The sequence below is a fragment of the Panthera pardus genome, unplaced genomic scaffold (assembly GCF_024362965.1).
Source record: "Panthera pardus isolate Hobbes unplaced genomic scaffold, ASM2436296v1 HiC_scaffold_18, whole genome shotgun sequence".
Classification (NCBI taxonomy): domain Eukaryota; kingdom Metazoa; phylum Chordata; class Mammalia; order Carnivora; family Felidae; genus Panthera; species Panthera pardus.
Window position 1 is genome coordinate 26,494,959 of NW_026526743.1, and position 15,743 is coordinate 26,510,701.

A 15,743-nucleotide genomic window follows, 5' to 3' on the forward strand; every position below is an offset into this window, starting at 1 on the left:
TATATTCACTGGCATTGGTTAATAAATGAGGAACATCTTTTGTGGGCAAAATACTTTGTTAAATACTGCATATATTATGGAAGTTGTATTTTTAGTTAAATATCTGATGTTAGCTTGTTTTTACAAGATAATTTTATCTCTGATTCCAAAAAAAGTAAATAATTATTGTGTTATGCATGATTAGGCACTTAACTCTTACTGTGAGAAGTAAATCAGGTAAGTGTGACTTGAGACTCCCCCTGCGAGATACTGATACTGATAAGGTTGAATTTCCAGGATAGAATCAGCTACAGTGTTCCCTCCCCCACTTCCCCAGTTTGCAGGGATCTGTTTAATTTGTTCCATAAGTACTTCACAAAACAAAATAACTAGTTTTTTTTTTTAATGTTGCCAGATTTCTTAAATCAATTATTCATGATATATCTGACCCAGAAACGGAGATATATATGCTGGATTTTTGTGTTTTTTATGGAATTCTTCTATGTTGTGTAACATTTTGCTATGTATTCTTTCCCCACAGACTCAAAAAAATGCCTCAGTCGATGCCAGAATATGCTCTGACTAGAAATTATTTAGAACTTATGGTGGAACTTCCTTGGAACAAAAGTACAACTGGTAAGCCAACAAAGTAACAGCCTTTTGCAGTCTGATTGTCATTCAGAAAGCTCATGTAGATTCTATTGAAATATCATTGATTATCTTACTGTTACTGTAGTTCTAGATGTATTTAGGCAGTGAACTTGTGTCATCTAGGTCTTGGGATCAAACAGGAAAAGAAGGTGCTACATGAAAGTGCCTTTTGCCTGATTTTAGAGAAAATAGGATTTTCTGTAAGAGTGATATAAGTGTTTCTCAATACCAATAGCCAATCAGAAGATAAACTTTTACATCTAAAGAAATAGTTACATATAGTTACGTACTAGAACAGTTGTACCATTTGGAATCTTATTTTTCTCATATAAAAACCTATTAAATTTAAACTCTTTTTATCCTTCTGTCCTTCGTTAGAACTGTTCTCTTTCCTGTGTATTCGCTATTTTATCTTGGGATGAGAAATACACTGTATTTAGATGCTCTATTGTTAAGTTTACATACAAGGTCTGCTGAATTCAACAGTGGATTGATTACCTGAACTGCTGTTGGCATAGGAGTAGCTGTATGATTGACTTGTGAAAATTTAAAGATTTATTATCCTAGTTAGTAAAATTCTTACATTTAAAAAAGACGCTAGAGATTTTTTTAAATGTTAGCTCTAAAACACACATTTGTGCCCCCACATAAGATATGCTATACATGCCAGATTACAGGATGTTGAATTTTTAATATTAAAAAATACTTGCTTATTAACCTACAGAGGACCATACTTTCTGGTATTGATAACTTAAAAAAAAATTTTCCCCTCAAAGAGGGCCCAGAATAAAGCACCTTTGTGTTAGATTAACTATGCCGGGACAATGTTAAGGTTAAAGTAGTTCCTTTCTTAATCATTTTTTTGGAAAGGATCATCTAACACATTTTTAATGTGTATGGCTAGGTACTAAGATGAAATTGACCTAATCATCTTCCTTTTATTTTGACTACCCTTAGATTTCAATCATATTACAGTTCTTAGGTTCTTGTTGTAGAAAGCAGTTACATTCTGGGTTATGCTAATTATTCCTTCATGAATACTCCGTAACTTTGTGTTTATCCCATTCTCTAGATTTTGGGTTTTTTCCTAAGTTTTTCTCTCTGTTTGAATGTTTGTCTATAAAATTAAAAAGCTAATTCATATTTGTTCTCTCTTAAATTCTGAGAATCTGTAAATTTTCACTAGATTAAATCAGGTTGCACTAGTGAACTATAGAAGAAATTTTTTAGAAGCAATTTTGCTTTACTTTCCAGTTTTATTGTGGTATAATTGATAAACAGTAAACTGTACATCTATAATATGTGCATTCTGATAAGTTTTCACATATGTATGTATCTGTAATACCATCACTGTAATTAAGATAGTGAACGTACCCATCGCCTCCTAAATTTTCTCATGCTTCCCTAATTCCTCCCTCCCTCCCTCCCTCCTTTTCGTCCTCATCCCCAAACAACCACTATAGATCAGTTCATATTTCAAAACTGTTACACACATGGAATGATATAGCATGTACTCGCTTTTTCTGATTCTTTCAGCATAGAGGTTCATCCATGTTGCTGCATAGATTAATAATTTGTGTATGCGTTTACCTGTCAGGAACATTGAGGTTGTTTCCAGTTTTTTGGCTCCTATATATAGAGCTGTTATGTTACCATACTAGTAAATTTATTTCTTATATCATATTTGCATAACAACATTGCCTTCTAGTTGAAAGTGCTTTACCAAACTGCAGCTGAATTTCTTGGTTTAATTCTTAATTCAAAAATATTTTTTGTAATTTTTGGAAACTCCATAGTGAGATGAATGCCGGAGAGCATGGGGTCCCATTGAATCAGCCTCTCTTTGTGCCACATGATCAATTTGAGATCAGCTGTTGGTCTGGATCTAGCTGGGCTGTGGGGAGGTCCATTTTATTTCTGGTAGGCTTCTGTTCACTCGGTGCCTATTTTTTAAGTGAAGTGGTCCTATTCTGTGAGATTTGGAGAGGGCTCTGCTGCCTGTTAGTTTAGACCTGGGAAAGAAAGTCACATTTCAACTTTGTGTTTTTTAACTGCTGCCGTTTTGTTTCACCTGCCAAGCTTCCATGTTGATATATATTTGATAGGTATTTGTCATTGATGCAGTCGTGACAATTTTCAAACCCTGCTATTTTTTCTTGACAGTAGGACGAATGCACAGTGTGAAGAGCATCTAGATAACTTGGTAATCCTAGGGGCCTTATTTTGAAATTTTGGTATTCTCTCAGTAACATTTTTCTATGCTTCAGGATTTATTTTAACTAATGACTTAGGAGAAATGCAGGGTGCATATAGTAGATATAGTATAATGGCCTGAATATTAAAATTGCAGATTTGATTATTTGCCATTAGTAGCTTAGTGAGTTGCTTTCAGCTTCCTCCCCTCTCCACTTGTCCTATTTAAAAACTGAACTTAATTAATAATCAGGAATTTTTACCAAGCTTATACAGTATAATTGTATAGGTTTCGGAGCAAAATGTTTATTTGAATACAAGAGTGCTGACTCCTTTACTGAAATAAACAAAATATAAAAATGGGACAAAGCTGTTATTATTTTCACAACTAGGGATGGAGGCCACCCACATGCCAGAAACTCAAGAGAGTTTCTGCTGGATGTGTATTAGCATTAGAGATGCATAGCACTCATGTACCCCCACGTGAAAATACTTTTCATTGTTTAGTATTCCAGCAGAGAACTGAAGATGCATAAATTGTGGTATAAAAGGAAGTGTGTTGAACTTTTAAACCATTTCTGTATGGAATTAGATTTAAATAATTATTATGAGTGTGGTTATAAAACCGTGAAAATGTCTTTCATAATTTTTGAAAGAGAAGCTTACCTAAGTAGCAATCCTCAAAAGCAGAAAGGAAAGATTTGAAGGAAAGAAGTTTCCTAATTTTCCCATCTTTATAAATAGAAAGAGCCAGTAGATACTATTTAAGTCTTTCAGTTGTAAATAGAGAAATATATGTTCAGGTAAGTTTTAAATTTTTTACATGTATTATTACAAGTATTATTTTACATGTATTATTCAAAATAGGAAGCATGTATTCTGAGCCATTAAAAAGAATAATCAGAAAAAAACGTATCCTATATAGAAAAGACACAATAATTTATATAGCATAGAAATTGTCTTCCTTAAAAGTTTGAGGAACTTTTAAAAATTGTCTTCACTTGGCATGTTTCTTAGAAAAACTTCCTTCAGAGTATCATCATTTTTTTCTAAATTGCATGGAATTCTGTTCTTAAACTAGTAAATGTTAATTAGGGGTGAGTGTTACATTATAACAAGTGACAAAATGGTACAAAATGACATTTTGATGGAAAGTTTTTCTTATGCATGGTGATGTAATAAATATATTGATAACATAATGTTAAACTTTTTTGCATAACTAAAATAAATCCCACTGGGACTTAGTAGATTATTCTTAATAGATCTGATTTATTAGCATTTTAATATTTAGAACTATACAAAATGGAATTGGTCTGAAGTTTTCTTTTGTGTTTGCTGTGGTAGGTTTTTAGAGTCTGGGTTAGCAGTGCCTAACAGTTGGAAAACTTCCTGTCATTTATTCATGTGTTCGTTAGTTGGGAGTCTGAAGCTAGGAAAGGGGGAAGAAATTTTGTCTTTCCCTTTCCAAATCACTCAGCCTGAAGTAAAAGCAACAGTACTGTAATTAAAATACATATATTACTGCTTAGCTAGGTTTTTTCAGACTAACTTGGGAACCAAACCACCATTAAAGGCTTTTTTTTTTTTTTTTTTCTCTCTGCAGGAAAAATGCAGAGCAAGTTCCAAATAATGGATTGAAAGAGTGGCTTGTGTGTATTTTCTCTTTCCCAGCCTCTCCTCTCACCATCAGTATGATTATGCAGCCATGTATTACCCCTGGGTGTCATGCAGATGATGAATTCATGCTGGCATCCATGAGTATTTAATGATTCAATCTATAAGTATTTTAAGTAGTAAAGCACATCAATAAACCTGATGAAAGCTTGGCTATAGAAACAAACCTAATTCATACCTTCCTAGTGAGACCGTGACAGTTCTTTACATCTCAGTGTTTTTTTTTGATCCAGCATTTCTGTCTATAGAAGGTTAGTTGAAGGAAATAATTAGGGATATATGTGGGGATTGAATTACAAGGATGCACTGCAAAGCCTGTTTTATAACTGTAAACATTTGTAGATAACCTAAATGCTTAGCAATAGGGAATTATTTAAATGAGTATGGATAATTAAATAATAGAATATTATGTAACCACTAAAGTATTACTCAAAAATACATTTGACACTGAAAGGTGTCTGTAATATATATTAAGTGAAAAAACAAAACTTGAAGGCATCATATACTCTCAGTTTGAAAAATCGGTCTGAAAGCACATATATACACATACACACACATACACATACAACCTGCAAGAATACATACCAAAGTGAAGGTAGAGATGCTCTCTTGAAGACATGAGATTATGGGTAACTGTATTCATTTTTTTTTTTTTTTAATTCGTGTCATTGGGTTTTCTAGAATGAGCATACATTACTTCTCTAATAAAAAAAAAAAAACAAAACTTTAAAAAAGAAGGAACAAATGCCGGCACAAATAGAATATGTAGTAATTATGTCTCCATATAAATAATGTGTATCTAGAAAATTAAATGAGTATTAATTCCTTGAATTTTTAATTATGTAGTGCTTACTAGTTCTGTTGATACTAAATTCTCTTGAGCAAAAAAGCCAGGTCTCCCTGCAGACTCATGTAGAAAGATCCACTTCTGTTCTTGTCATGTTTATTTTCTAAAACATATTTTGACTCTTGTCAGCCTTGAAAGGAGTTCTTGCATTTAAAAATTCTATGTGCTGGGTGCCTGGGTGGCTCGTTTGGTTAAACCTCTGACTCTTGATTTCGTCTCAGGTCATGACCTCCTGGTTTGTGAGATTGAGCTCCTGGTTTGTGAGATTGAGCTCCGTGTCAGGTTCTGTGCTGACAGCGTGGAGGCTGCTTGGGATTCTCTCTCTCTGTCTCTCTGCTCCTCCCCTACTAGTGCATGTGTGCGTGCTCTCTTTCTCTCAAAATTAATAAATAAATATTGTAAAAATAAATAAAAATTTTTAAGTATCTCAAGCATCTCAAAAAGTGCTTCTGTTGGGTTATTTGACAGACCGTCTGGACATTCGAGCAGCCCGGATTCTTCTGGATAATGATCACTATGCTATGGAAAAATTGAAGAAAAGAGTGCTGGAATACCTGGCTGTCAGACAGCTGAAAAACAACCTGAAGGGCCCCATTCTTTGCTTTGTTGGCCCTCCTGGAGTTGGTAAAACAAGTGTGGGAAGATCAGTGGCCAAGACTCTTGGTCGAGAGTTCCACAGGATTGCACTTGGAGGAGTGTGTGATCAGTCCGACATTCGAGGACACAGGTAAGATATTTCTCTCAGTTCAATCTCTGGTTCTCTGTTTTAATTGACTAGAGCCCCTCAAAAGCCAAGGCATAATATATGTATGTATATTTTTTTTCTCAAAGGGATATTTGTAATACCGTGGATCGAAAGGATATTTACAGTACTTACTTATGGTACATCTGTAGGACATTTATAGCTAACCTAGAGCCTCTACCATAATAGTATACCCAAACTAACCTTGGTAATGGTATGACAATGGATAGTGAGTCTCTGCCTCGGCTTTTCTGGAATCTCATTTGAGTGCAATTATAAATTAGTTATGGTTAGATAATACAGTGTTTTTACATGCACTTTGGCCCAGTAGCATTTCATAATGACCCTTAACTCTTAGAGTTTAAAAAATAAGTACAACAGCTGGGGGAGGTAGGAGAAGGTACGAAATCTTTGGTAACAAATTTATGTTTGCGGTTTAAACTCTTTAAGGAGGCTGGTTTTCAGTATACATATGAATAATGAGAAAGTTCAGGGTAATTATTAAGATGTGTCCTTGCATTTTTGGCCCTCTTTCTATAAAAATACATTAAACTGTGAGAACTGTGTCTGTGTTTATCTGACATTACTAGAATCAGATTTGCATGTTACGTTAATTGTTTTATGTTCTCTGTGGTCTCTGTTGCTCAGATTAGAAGATGCTTTGGGAAAGCGTGAACTTCTGTTTCAAGGTTTAAGGGTTTCCTAAGAGTTGCAAGTTGTGAGAAAACATACATACCGATAGTGTATGCAATTTAAAATGTAGAATATTTAAAAATGTAGAAATCACGAATGCTTATAAAAGAATATAAGGTTGTATGCCTGAAACTAACATCAGTGATACCTCAATTTAAAAAAAAAGTTTTTTAAATTTTTTATTTATTTTTGAGAGACAGAGTGCAAGCAGGGGAGGGGCAGAGAGAGAGGGAGATACAGAATCTGAAGCAGGCTCCAGGCTCCGAGCTCTTGGTACAGAGCCCATTGTGGGGCTCAAACTCACAAACTGCAAGATCATGATCTGAGCCAAAGTTGGACGCTTAACCGACTGAGCCACCCAGGTGCCCCCCTCCCCAAATTTTTTTTGAAGAATCTGCTCAACTTCCAATAGAAAGTTATTAAACTGAAGATAAAACTTCTCTCCTCAAGGTCATACCATCAGTCTTGAAGTTGTTAAAGCAATCTAAATTATAAATGAAGGCTTTGAAAAGCATGCCAGTGCAGGCAGTGAACAACTGCCAATGGCCAAGGGTAATTTAAATGCATATTTACAGTTTGGTGAATATGGATTAAACTTGGATTGTAGGGGAAAAAGAATATGATGCTTTTTATAATGTCTTGTTTTCCATTTGTCTTATTTACGAGATCATTGGCATTAGGCGAGGGTGGAAAACACTTTTAGAAACTTTTCCATGAAAAGTGATTCTTTTTCTCTGACTTACAATTTTTATGCATTAAAGAAAAATCATTCCAAGATTTTAATAAATAAGCAATGAGGGCTGCAGATTAGATCAGGGAATTGATCTGGGTCATTCTTTCTGGCAATTTCAAACAATACTTTTGTCACCTAGACTTGCTTATTCTCACATGTGCCACTAGAGGCTGTAGTTTGCTTTTGTAAAGACATTGGTGGCACCTTCTACCAATCTTGGAGAAACTGAATCTAGGACTTGAATTTTTTTATTTTAACTAGAGAGGTTTGGGGAGATATTTCCCACTCAAGTGACTTGATTCATGCATTCAAAGTTTTTTTAGTTTCTTTCCTTTTTTTTAGTATCTGTAGCACTGTATTGTGTAAGCATTTGATGGAATTTAGAGAGGAATTTATGGAATTAATGTCATGAGCACATGACCTGTGGGCAATTTGTCCTGTTTCTTGCCACATTAGTATTGCTTATTCAGTAAGGCTTAGAAAGCACTTACTCAGTGCCTGACACACAGTGAGCATTCAATAAAAAATAGCTTTAATTATTATTTACTTTTAAATTCTCAGGAGGACAAGTTTACATTTAATAGCTTCAATGAGTTTTTATAAAATTCAATCTGATTTTTTAAAAGTTTATTTATTTTTGAGAGAGAGAGAGCATAAGTAGGGGAGGAGGAGAAAGAGAAAGAGAGAGAGAGAGAGAGAGAGAGAGAGAGAGAATTCCAAGCAGGCTCCACGCTGTCAGCTCCATGCTGAGCCCAATGTGGAGCTCTATACCACGAATTAGCCGAAATCAAGAGTCGGACACTTAACCAACTGAGCCACCCAGGTACCCCAATTTGATTTTTAAATAGTACTTAAAATATCCTATTCTTAGCATTATTATTTAATTTTTTTTTTTAATTTTTTTTTTTTAACGTTTATTTATTTTTGAGACAGAGAGAGGCAGAGCATGAACGGGGGAGGGGCAGAGAGAGAGGGAGACACAGAACCGGAAGCAGGCTCCAGGCCATCAGCCCAGAGCCTGACGCGGGGCTCGAACTCACTGACCGCGAGATCGTGACCTGAGCTGAAGTCGGACGCTTAACCGACTGAGCCACCCAGGCGCCCCTATTATTTAATTTATGTAGCAGAATTGTGGGAAAATGTATTTCTGTGATGTGTGTTAGTGGGCAGTATATAAAGTCACAGTTCTCACCATTTTGTGTGAACATTGTTGGTTTTAAGCAGAACTCTGTTTTCAGTCTTTACTGATATTGATAGATACAAAATTTGTTCAATGAGTATACTTTCACATGTGTAGCTATCATTAAGAAAACTGAACTTACTGTGAGTCTTTTGTAAAATGAGGTTATGTATTTGCCTAAAAAAAATATGTGTAAATAAAGCTTTCTAGAAATGTATCGTATGCACAGAGGCTGTGATCATTGCCAAATAAAAGGGATGTGGTTTAGTCTATGAATCATTCTACTATGGCTGCTACTAAGTACTCCCTAGCCATCACTGTACCAGATGTTTCATTAAACACTACAGCAACCTGTCCTTGTGCTACTGGGGCCTTATTACCCATTTACCTTCCCAAATTATCAAAGCCTGGAGAAAATATTTATTTGAAAACCCATTTGGAAGTAGGTGGAGAGTGGGGTTAAGGTGAGCAGAGATTGAGAGCAGAGTATGGGCTTAGTTCAGAGCTATGAATTGGAGGTGAATAGGAGAGGAGGAAGAACAGTAGCTAATAGCACAACCATGGGGTGGAGTTCGTGGGAACAAGTGGTTCCATGTAACAGTTGAAGCATTTTGGAAACACCCAGGTCTTGCCATTTAAGTATTGGTCACATGCTCACAATTAGAGTTCATGCAAAGTTTTGTTTTTCCTCAGCCTCTGAGTAGGCACCACTGTTCTGCAGTCTTAAAATAGCCAAGGAAAAACAGAGCTGCTTTATATTATCTTCCTTGCTGTGCTCTTGATTTTGTCACTCACTTTTTCTATTTTCCCATGCTTGGAACTCCATCCTTTTACTAGAAATACCTGTTTATGTGAAGGAAGGTGCTAGTAAGTTAGGAATTGATCTTAAAAAACAAAGATGTGTTTTTTAGAGTTCAATGGTAATGAAGTGAGAGATGGGAAGAAAGACTTGATTCACATTTAAATCTTAAACTTGAAAAATAGTGATCTGATTTTACATTGACGCATTGTTTTTGTTCCTGTTAATTTTGAGTGCCTTAAAGAAAGAAGAGTCAGGTTTATTAATGCAGCTTTTCAGTCTTCTCTACATTTCTCATTTGGGTCTGTCTCTATTGGGACTTTTCTGTCCACTTTTAGGAAGCTCTGTTCCTATCAGTTTTTACAACTTAATATTTTTAAATATTACATTTTTAAAGAATTTAAATCAGTTCATAGAAATTAAATAAAACAACTTCTTTTAGGATGAAGTTTTATGAAATCATGTTTCCATAATCATTTTTCATAAGTTGTTTCTTGGTGAAATATGCTTATTGCTGTGTCACAAGTTATTGTTGATAGTAACTCTTTGGAAGTAGTATGCCAGCTGTTTGTTCAGATAATAAAATTATATCACTGCAAGGAATCTTTGGCTCAAACAGGATGAGAACAAAATAATCTTTTGCTTTCCACATCGATACATTTTTGTATGTATAAACATTTTTTTTAAGTTTATTTAGAGAGAGAGAAAGAGAAAAAGAGAGAGCGGGGGAGGGGCAAAGAGACAGGGAGAGAGAATCCCAAGCAGGCTCCACTCTGTCAGCATGGAGCCCAGTGTGGGCTCCAACTCACAAATCCATGAGATAATGACCTGAGCCAAAATCAAGAGTCAGATGCTTAACTGACTGAACCACCCAGGCGCCTCAGAAATGGTGATGTTTTAAATAAATTAGCTATTTCATTGTTAGTCTCCACAAGGGGAAAATAACCAAAGCAGCAAGCCTTTAATGTATTTTTAGCATAGTATGCCAGACATGTATGGTTTGCTCACCATACTCTTTATAACCTGTATTTGCATGTAGCTCTTCTTTGCCTCTTTAAAATTTAGTTTCATTTTCAGGCCCCAATTCAAGGATTTCTCCATTAATATAGGTGCAGTCAGTTATGATCTTACTCTTCTCTAAACTGACCACTTACTGTCTATTGTTTTCTTTTATGATTAAATAATATAGGCCTCTGGCATATGCAGTATGTTGCTGTAGAGATAAGACATAAATATGGAACAAGTATAAGCTCTTTACAGTAGGGTTTTTAGCATATCTTATTCTCCTTTTTATCACTCTATGCTGTATAGCACAGTGCCAAACATGGCTCTCTAAATGCTTTGTGAATTCAGGTAAGATTAAAACATAATTATATTTTGTAAGTCTTGTGGTCCTTTAAGTGAGTGCATCCATACAAATGAGTGCACGAAAAGATTTAGGAACGACTGCTGGAAGAATAACAATTTGATTTGTTTAGATATGCTATATTAAAGACTGTTCTTCTTTTGAAATCATTAGGATCTCTTTTAAGGCTTATTACTCCCAGTTGGAGAGATATATATATATACACCCTTGGTAGAAAATTTAGAAATAGTTTTTAAAAAGGAAAAAAATTCTCATGTATTTTTGTTTTTTTGTTTTTTTACCATACAAAGATTATCACTGTTAACATTTTATTTCCTGCCAGACTTTTCAATGGGCAGCTTTTGCCATGTTTCTAAAAAGCAATTCTAATCCTACTCTTTTGACTTAAAATTACAATATACAATTTTTATATTACAGATTCTTTGTAAATGTCACTTCAGTAGTTTGCATCGTAACCCATTAGAACTCTTTAATTGAGTAGGTGTGAAAAGGTGATGGTAAAATGACTGTTTTCCCCCCCTTCTTTAAGTATCAGGAAAGAGGTGAGTAATGTTTTAATGTTTATTTATTTTTGAGAGAGACAGAGACACAGAATCCAAAGCAGGCTCATAGAGCCCGACGCAGGGCTCGAACTCACGAGCTTTGACATCATGACCTGAGCTGAAGTTGGATGCTCAACCAAGCCATCCAGGCACTCCTATTCCTGATGTTTAGAAACTGTTACTGGCAGTGACAGGCTGACCAGCCTTTTGGCTTAAGATTTGAAGATGTCCAGGCACAGAGTAGTAAAGTAATTGATTTACCATGGAGCTCCTATAAATAGAGGATATTGTCTGTAGTTTTTTGAAGCATTAACCAGACTATATTTTGGAACATGACAAATGCTGATCTTGCAACTTAAATTTTTGAACCATGTAGATACTTGGTTTTGTGTATTTCATATGCTAATCCTTATAAACCTGTGAACTGCCTATACCAATCACAAGAAAAATATAATTCATGTATTTTTAAAATTAACTCATGTACTTCAATTAAAAAAAAAAAAACAACTTCTACATAATCATGTATTTAGGCTGAATAGTAAGTAATTGAAGAGATACATTCTTTGCAAACTTACCTGTATTGTGCTATGTTGCTTCCTAGATGTTGTTTCATGAGGAAGGACATGGCAAAGTATGTATTTTGCCCTCAAAAAAGTTAATAGTTTGTAAAAGAGTATTAATTTCATTAATCTCCTACTTATGTGGTTTCTCAGGAGGATATTTTGGTATGCTAATTTGTTTTTTAAAAGTGGTTATAGGGGCACCTGGGTGGTTCAGTCGGTTAGGCATCCAACTTCAGCTTAGGTTATAATCTTACAGTTCGTGAACTTGAGCCCCGTTTCAGGTGAGCTTGAGCCCTGCTTCAGGCTCTGCACTAATAATGTGGAGCCTGCTTGGGATTCTCTCTCCCTCTCTCTGTGTCCCTTGCTCACTCATGTCTCTCTCTCTCTCTCTCTCTCTCTCTCTCTCTCTCTCTCAAAAATAAATAAATAACAAAAAATTGTAAAAAAAAAAAAAAAAAAGTAGTGATTTATATTGGGTGATGTTGAAAGAGAACATTTTTGTTTTGTGTATTGCTGCACTTTCCACCATCTGATTCATACTCCAGAGGTTTATTCAAAGTATATTCTGTATCTTTAGTCAGTGAATTGCATGCTATCATACCTTCTGGTAAAGGATGTAGCACATTATAGATATTTTCCACAGCTGATCGGCCCTCTGTAATGGTTCTCTTCTTTGTTTGACCTGTAGACTAGTGTTACATATTCGGGGGATGTCGTCACCTGTGATTGAGGAACACTAAGGGGATTGAGTATGCTTGGTGCTATGAAAGATGTGAACAACAATGAACATCTTTTGAAAGCTTACTGTGTGCCAGGCACTACACTGTGTGCTTTACCTGTTATGCTTTCATAATCATATAATCTATGAGGTTGGCAGTTACTATGTCCATTTTCCAGATGAGGAAACTGAGACTTAGATCAAGTTATTTGTTCAAAGCAGTATTCAAAGACTTGTATGGCCTTCGCAGTGGTGATACTTCGGGTGCTGGCATGGTTGACCTGATGTCATCAAATAAATAGGAAAAACAAGCTTCTGTTTAGGGAACAGTCTGATAGCTCTATATCCAGGGGATCTACTCTGTAGTAAGACCCACTCTCTGTATCAGAGTGCTCACTGGCTCTCTAGAGGAGGTACCCAGAAACTAAGTTGTAACTGCATCAGATGAATTGTAGGGCCAGTAAATGCTGTAGATGTTGCATTATTGGAAAGATCACTTTGTGAGAGGTGGTCAGGAAAAGTTTTTTTAGAATTCCTGGATTTACATAGGAAGAAAGAGTATTCAGGGCAGGAAGGTACCATATTAACAAAAGTTAAAAAACGTAAGGAGTATAATAGGATTGTAATTGTGGATAATGCAAGAGCATTATGGCAGCAAGTTAGGAAGGCTGGTGGGGACTGCGTTGTGAAGAGCCTTGAATTCCAGACAGAGGAGTTTGGCTTTATGCTGTAGGCTCTGGAAAGCAATGGAAGGTTTAGGAGAAGTTGTTTATGGACTAGTGTCCATATTTCCGCTTCTTTAGAAAGGTCCCTGCTTAGAATATTATTTTTCTCTCCATGACTTTAGGTCATTAGTACCTGTTTTTGAAATCTACCTGTCAAAAACATTACGGGAAAGAAAGACATTGATGCAGTAAAATTGACCCTTAGAGGCTTTGTGTTTTGTTTTGTTTTAATTTTCCTTACCTACTTATTCACAGGATACTGGCAAATTCATAAGTTCTCTAAAGAAATAATTTGAGAGGCTTTTATTAATTTTGAGTCTTGTCCTTCCTGTATCCCATTCTGAAATCTTGAATGTGCCAACTCCTTATTGTAACAGGACAGTGTTTATTGTATTTGGTTCCAGGGCCTTGGTCACCCTCCCTCCATGTAAGGCATTCCCACGATATGTTTAAGGCTTTCTTGTCTTTTCAAAGGTCACTGTATTTATTCTGTCCTGCTTTATACCAGTCATGTGGTAAAACTTAGGCCTGCTCCAGGAATCGGCTTTGTGCAGATCATAAGATAACTGTTGCTGTTACACTTACCGTTGATTAGTTTCTTGTAGGCAGTCACCCTTTTATGCCTTTTCACAAACAGCATCTGCTTTGCACATGGCCTAGGCAACAGGGTTATAATTAAAATTGGTAAATTGCTACTTAAAGTTTTGCTGGCTTTGTAAACAAGGCACATTTTTCAGTTTGACAAACATATTTGTTTTTATTCATGCCACCCTCTACATCTGTCACAATTATGTAGATGATTCTTGTTCAAATATAATAAAGGAGCCTCTAATACTTTAATGGATAACAAAATATCTGGCTGAACTTGGGCATAACAGTGTATATAGGATGAACACAGTTTTATTCAAAAGGCCAGAATTAATGGAATTTTGATATACATACTATTGACCCCATATCTTACTATAATTACAGACTATTGCTTCTGAAAATAAAAGAATTGGGAATTTTTCTTTCTTCTTTTTGGTCTACGTTTTGAGTGGCCATTTGAACCAATTCTGATTTCCTTCATGAAGATGATGATGTTTTCACTAGCCCTGGGGCAACCATTTCAATGTGTAAAAAGATGCTTGTGTTGAGGGAGTGTGGGAGGCTCCTTTGGACATTTTGAAATCCTGAAAAGTAAGAATCACAATCATATGCTTAAGTATAATGTTTTTCAGTTTCACTAAATGGCAGAAACAAGCTACAATTCTTCCAGTATTATGGGTAACTTACAGCCAGCATTGGCTGTATCTTGAATTCAATTCAAGAATTGAATGAACCTAGCTGTCTTGTTCAGATCACCCTTCACTTCCCGCCATGTTGAATTTCCTGGTTGTATCAAAGAACTTTTTAAATATATAGTACCTCTTTGCTGTGTTACTGTGATAACTAAATGACTTTTTCCCAGGCCTGAGTTTTGATTTCTAAATGATACTCCTCTTGCCTCCTGATGTCTTGTTAACTTGCTGTCTGCTTTCTATAGGCGTACCTACGTTGGCAGTATGCCTGGTCGTATAATCAATGGCTTGAAGACTGTTGGGGTTAACAATCCAGTGTTCCTATTAGATGAGGTGGACAAACTAGGAAAAAGTCTGCAGGGTGATCCTGCAGCAGCTCTGCTTGAGGTAAGATACAGAAACTTCCTGGTCTGTGATCACCACAGTTATCTGAGAGCAGATAATTGTATTCAGTAGCATATACATTGATATGAGTGTAGTCATGGGAAAAAATGTTATATGGACTAAAATCTGAAAGCAAATTAATATCTAAATTGAAGTGTCTTAGAGATTTCTTCTTTTTCTAATAATTGTCATTTCTTTTTTCTCTTTTCTTTTTACCAAATATTTTAAATTTTATACATGCTTTTTGTTTAGAGACCAGTAATTCTATAAGATTATTACATAACACAGCAAGCAAGTTGTCTTCTCCCTGGGGATCCCCCATTTCCGCTTCTACACTTTGACCTCTTTAACTTTTAGTTAATTAGACCATATACAGTTTCTGACATCATTTGTTGATTACCCTCTATAGGAGATGAGGGTTTTTCTTGCTTTCTTCCCTCCACCCCTACTATATCATTTTTATACTCCCAGTCTCCCAATCTAAATTGTATCCTGATTTTGTTATGTCACTGTCAAATACTTAACATTATTACAAGTATGTAAGTGCTTTTCACAGCTGAGCCATGTGATAAATGGTAAACTGATCACTTTTCTTCTCCTGCCCCTCCTTTTTGTTTTCCTGTACATTTTTTAAAAAATCTTTGTAGGTTAATAATTGTCTTGTTTATTCTGTT

The 15,743-nt window shown here is 35.5% G+C and overlaps 1 protein-coding gene across 1 annotated transcript in view; it reads left to right on the forward strand.

The window, feature by feature from the left end:
* The window catches only part of LONP2 (lon peptidase 2, peroxisomal), a 102,654-nt gene that overhangs the window by 18,652 nt on the left and 68,259 nt on the right, over window positions 1–15,743 (forward strand). The window contains exons 6-8 of the mRNA XM_019456016.2: window positions 521–615; window positions 5,813–6,071; window positions 14,931–15,072. Coding sequence (XP_019311561.1) covers window positions 521–615; window positions 5,813–6,071; window positions 14,931–15,072 — 496 coding nt within the window. The remainder of the gene's footprint in view (window positions 1–520; window positions 616–5,812; window positions 6,072–14,930; window positions 15,073–15,743) is intronic.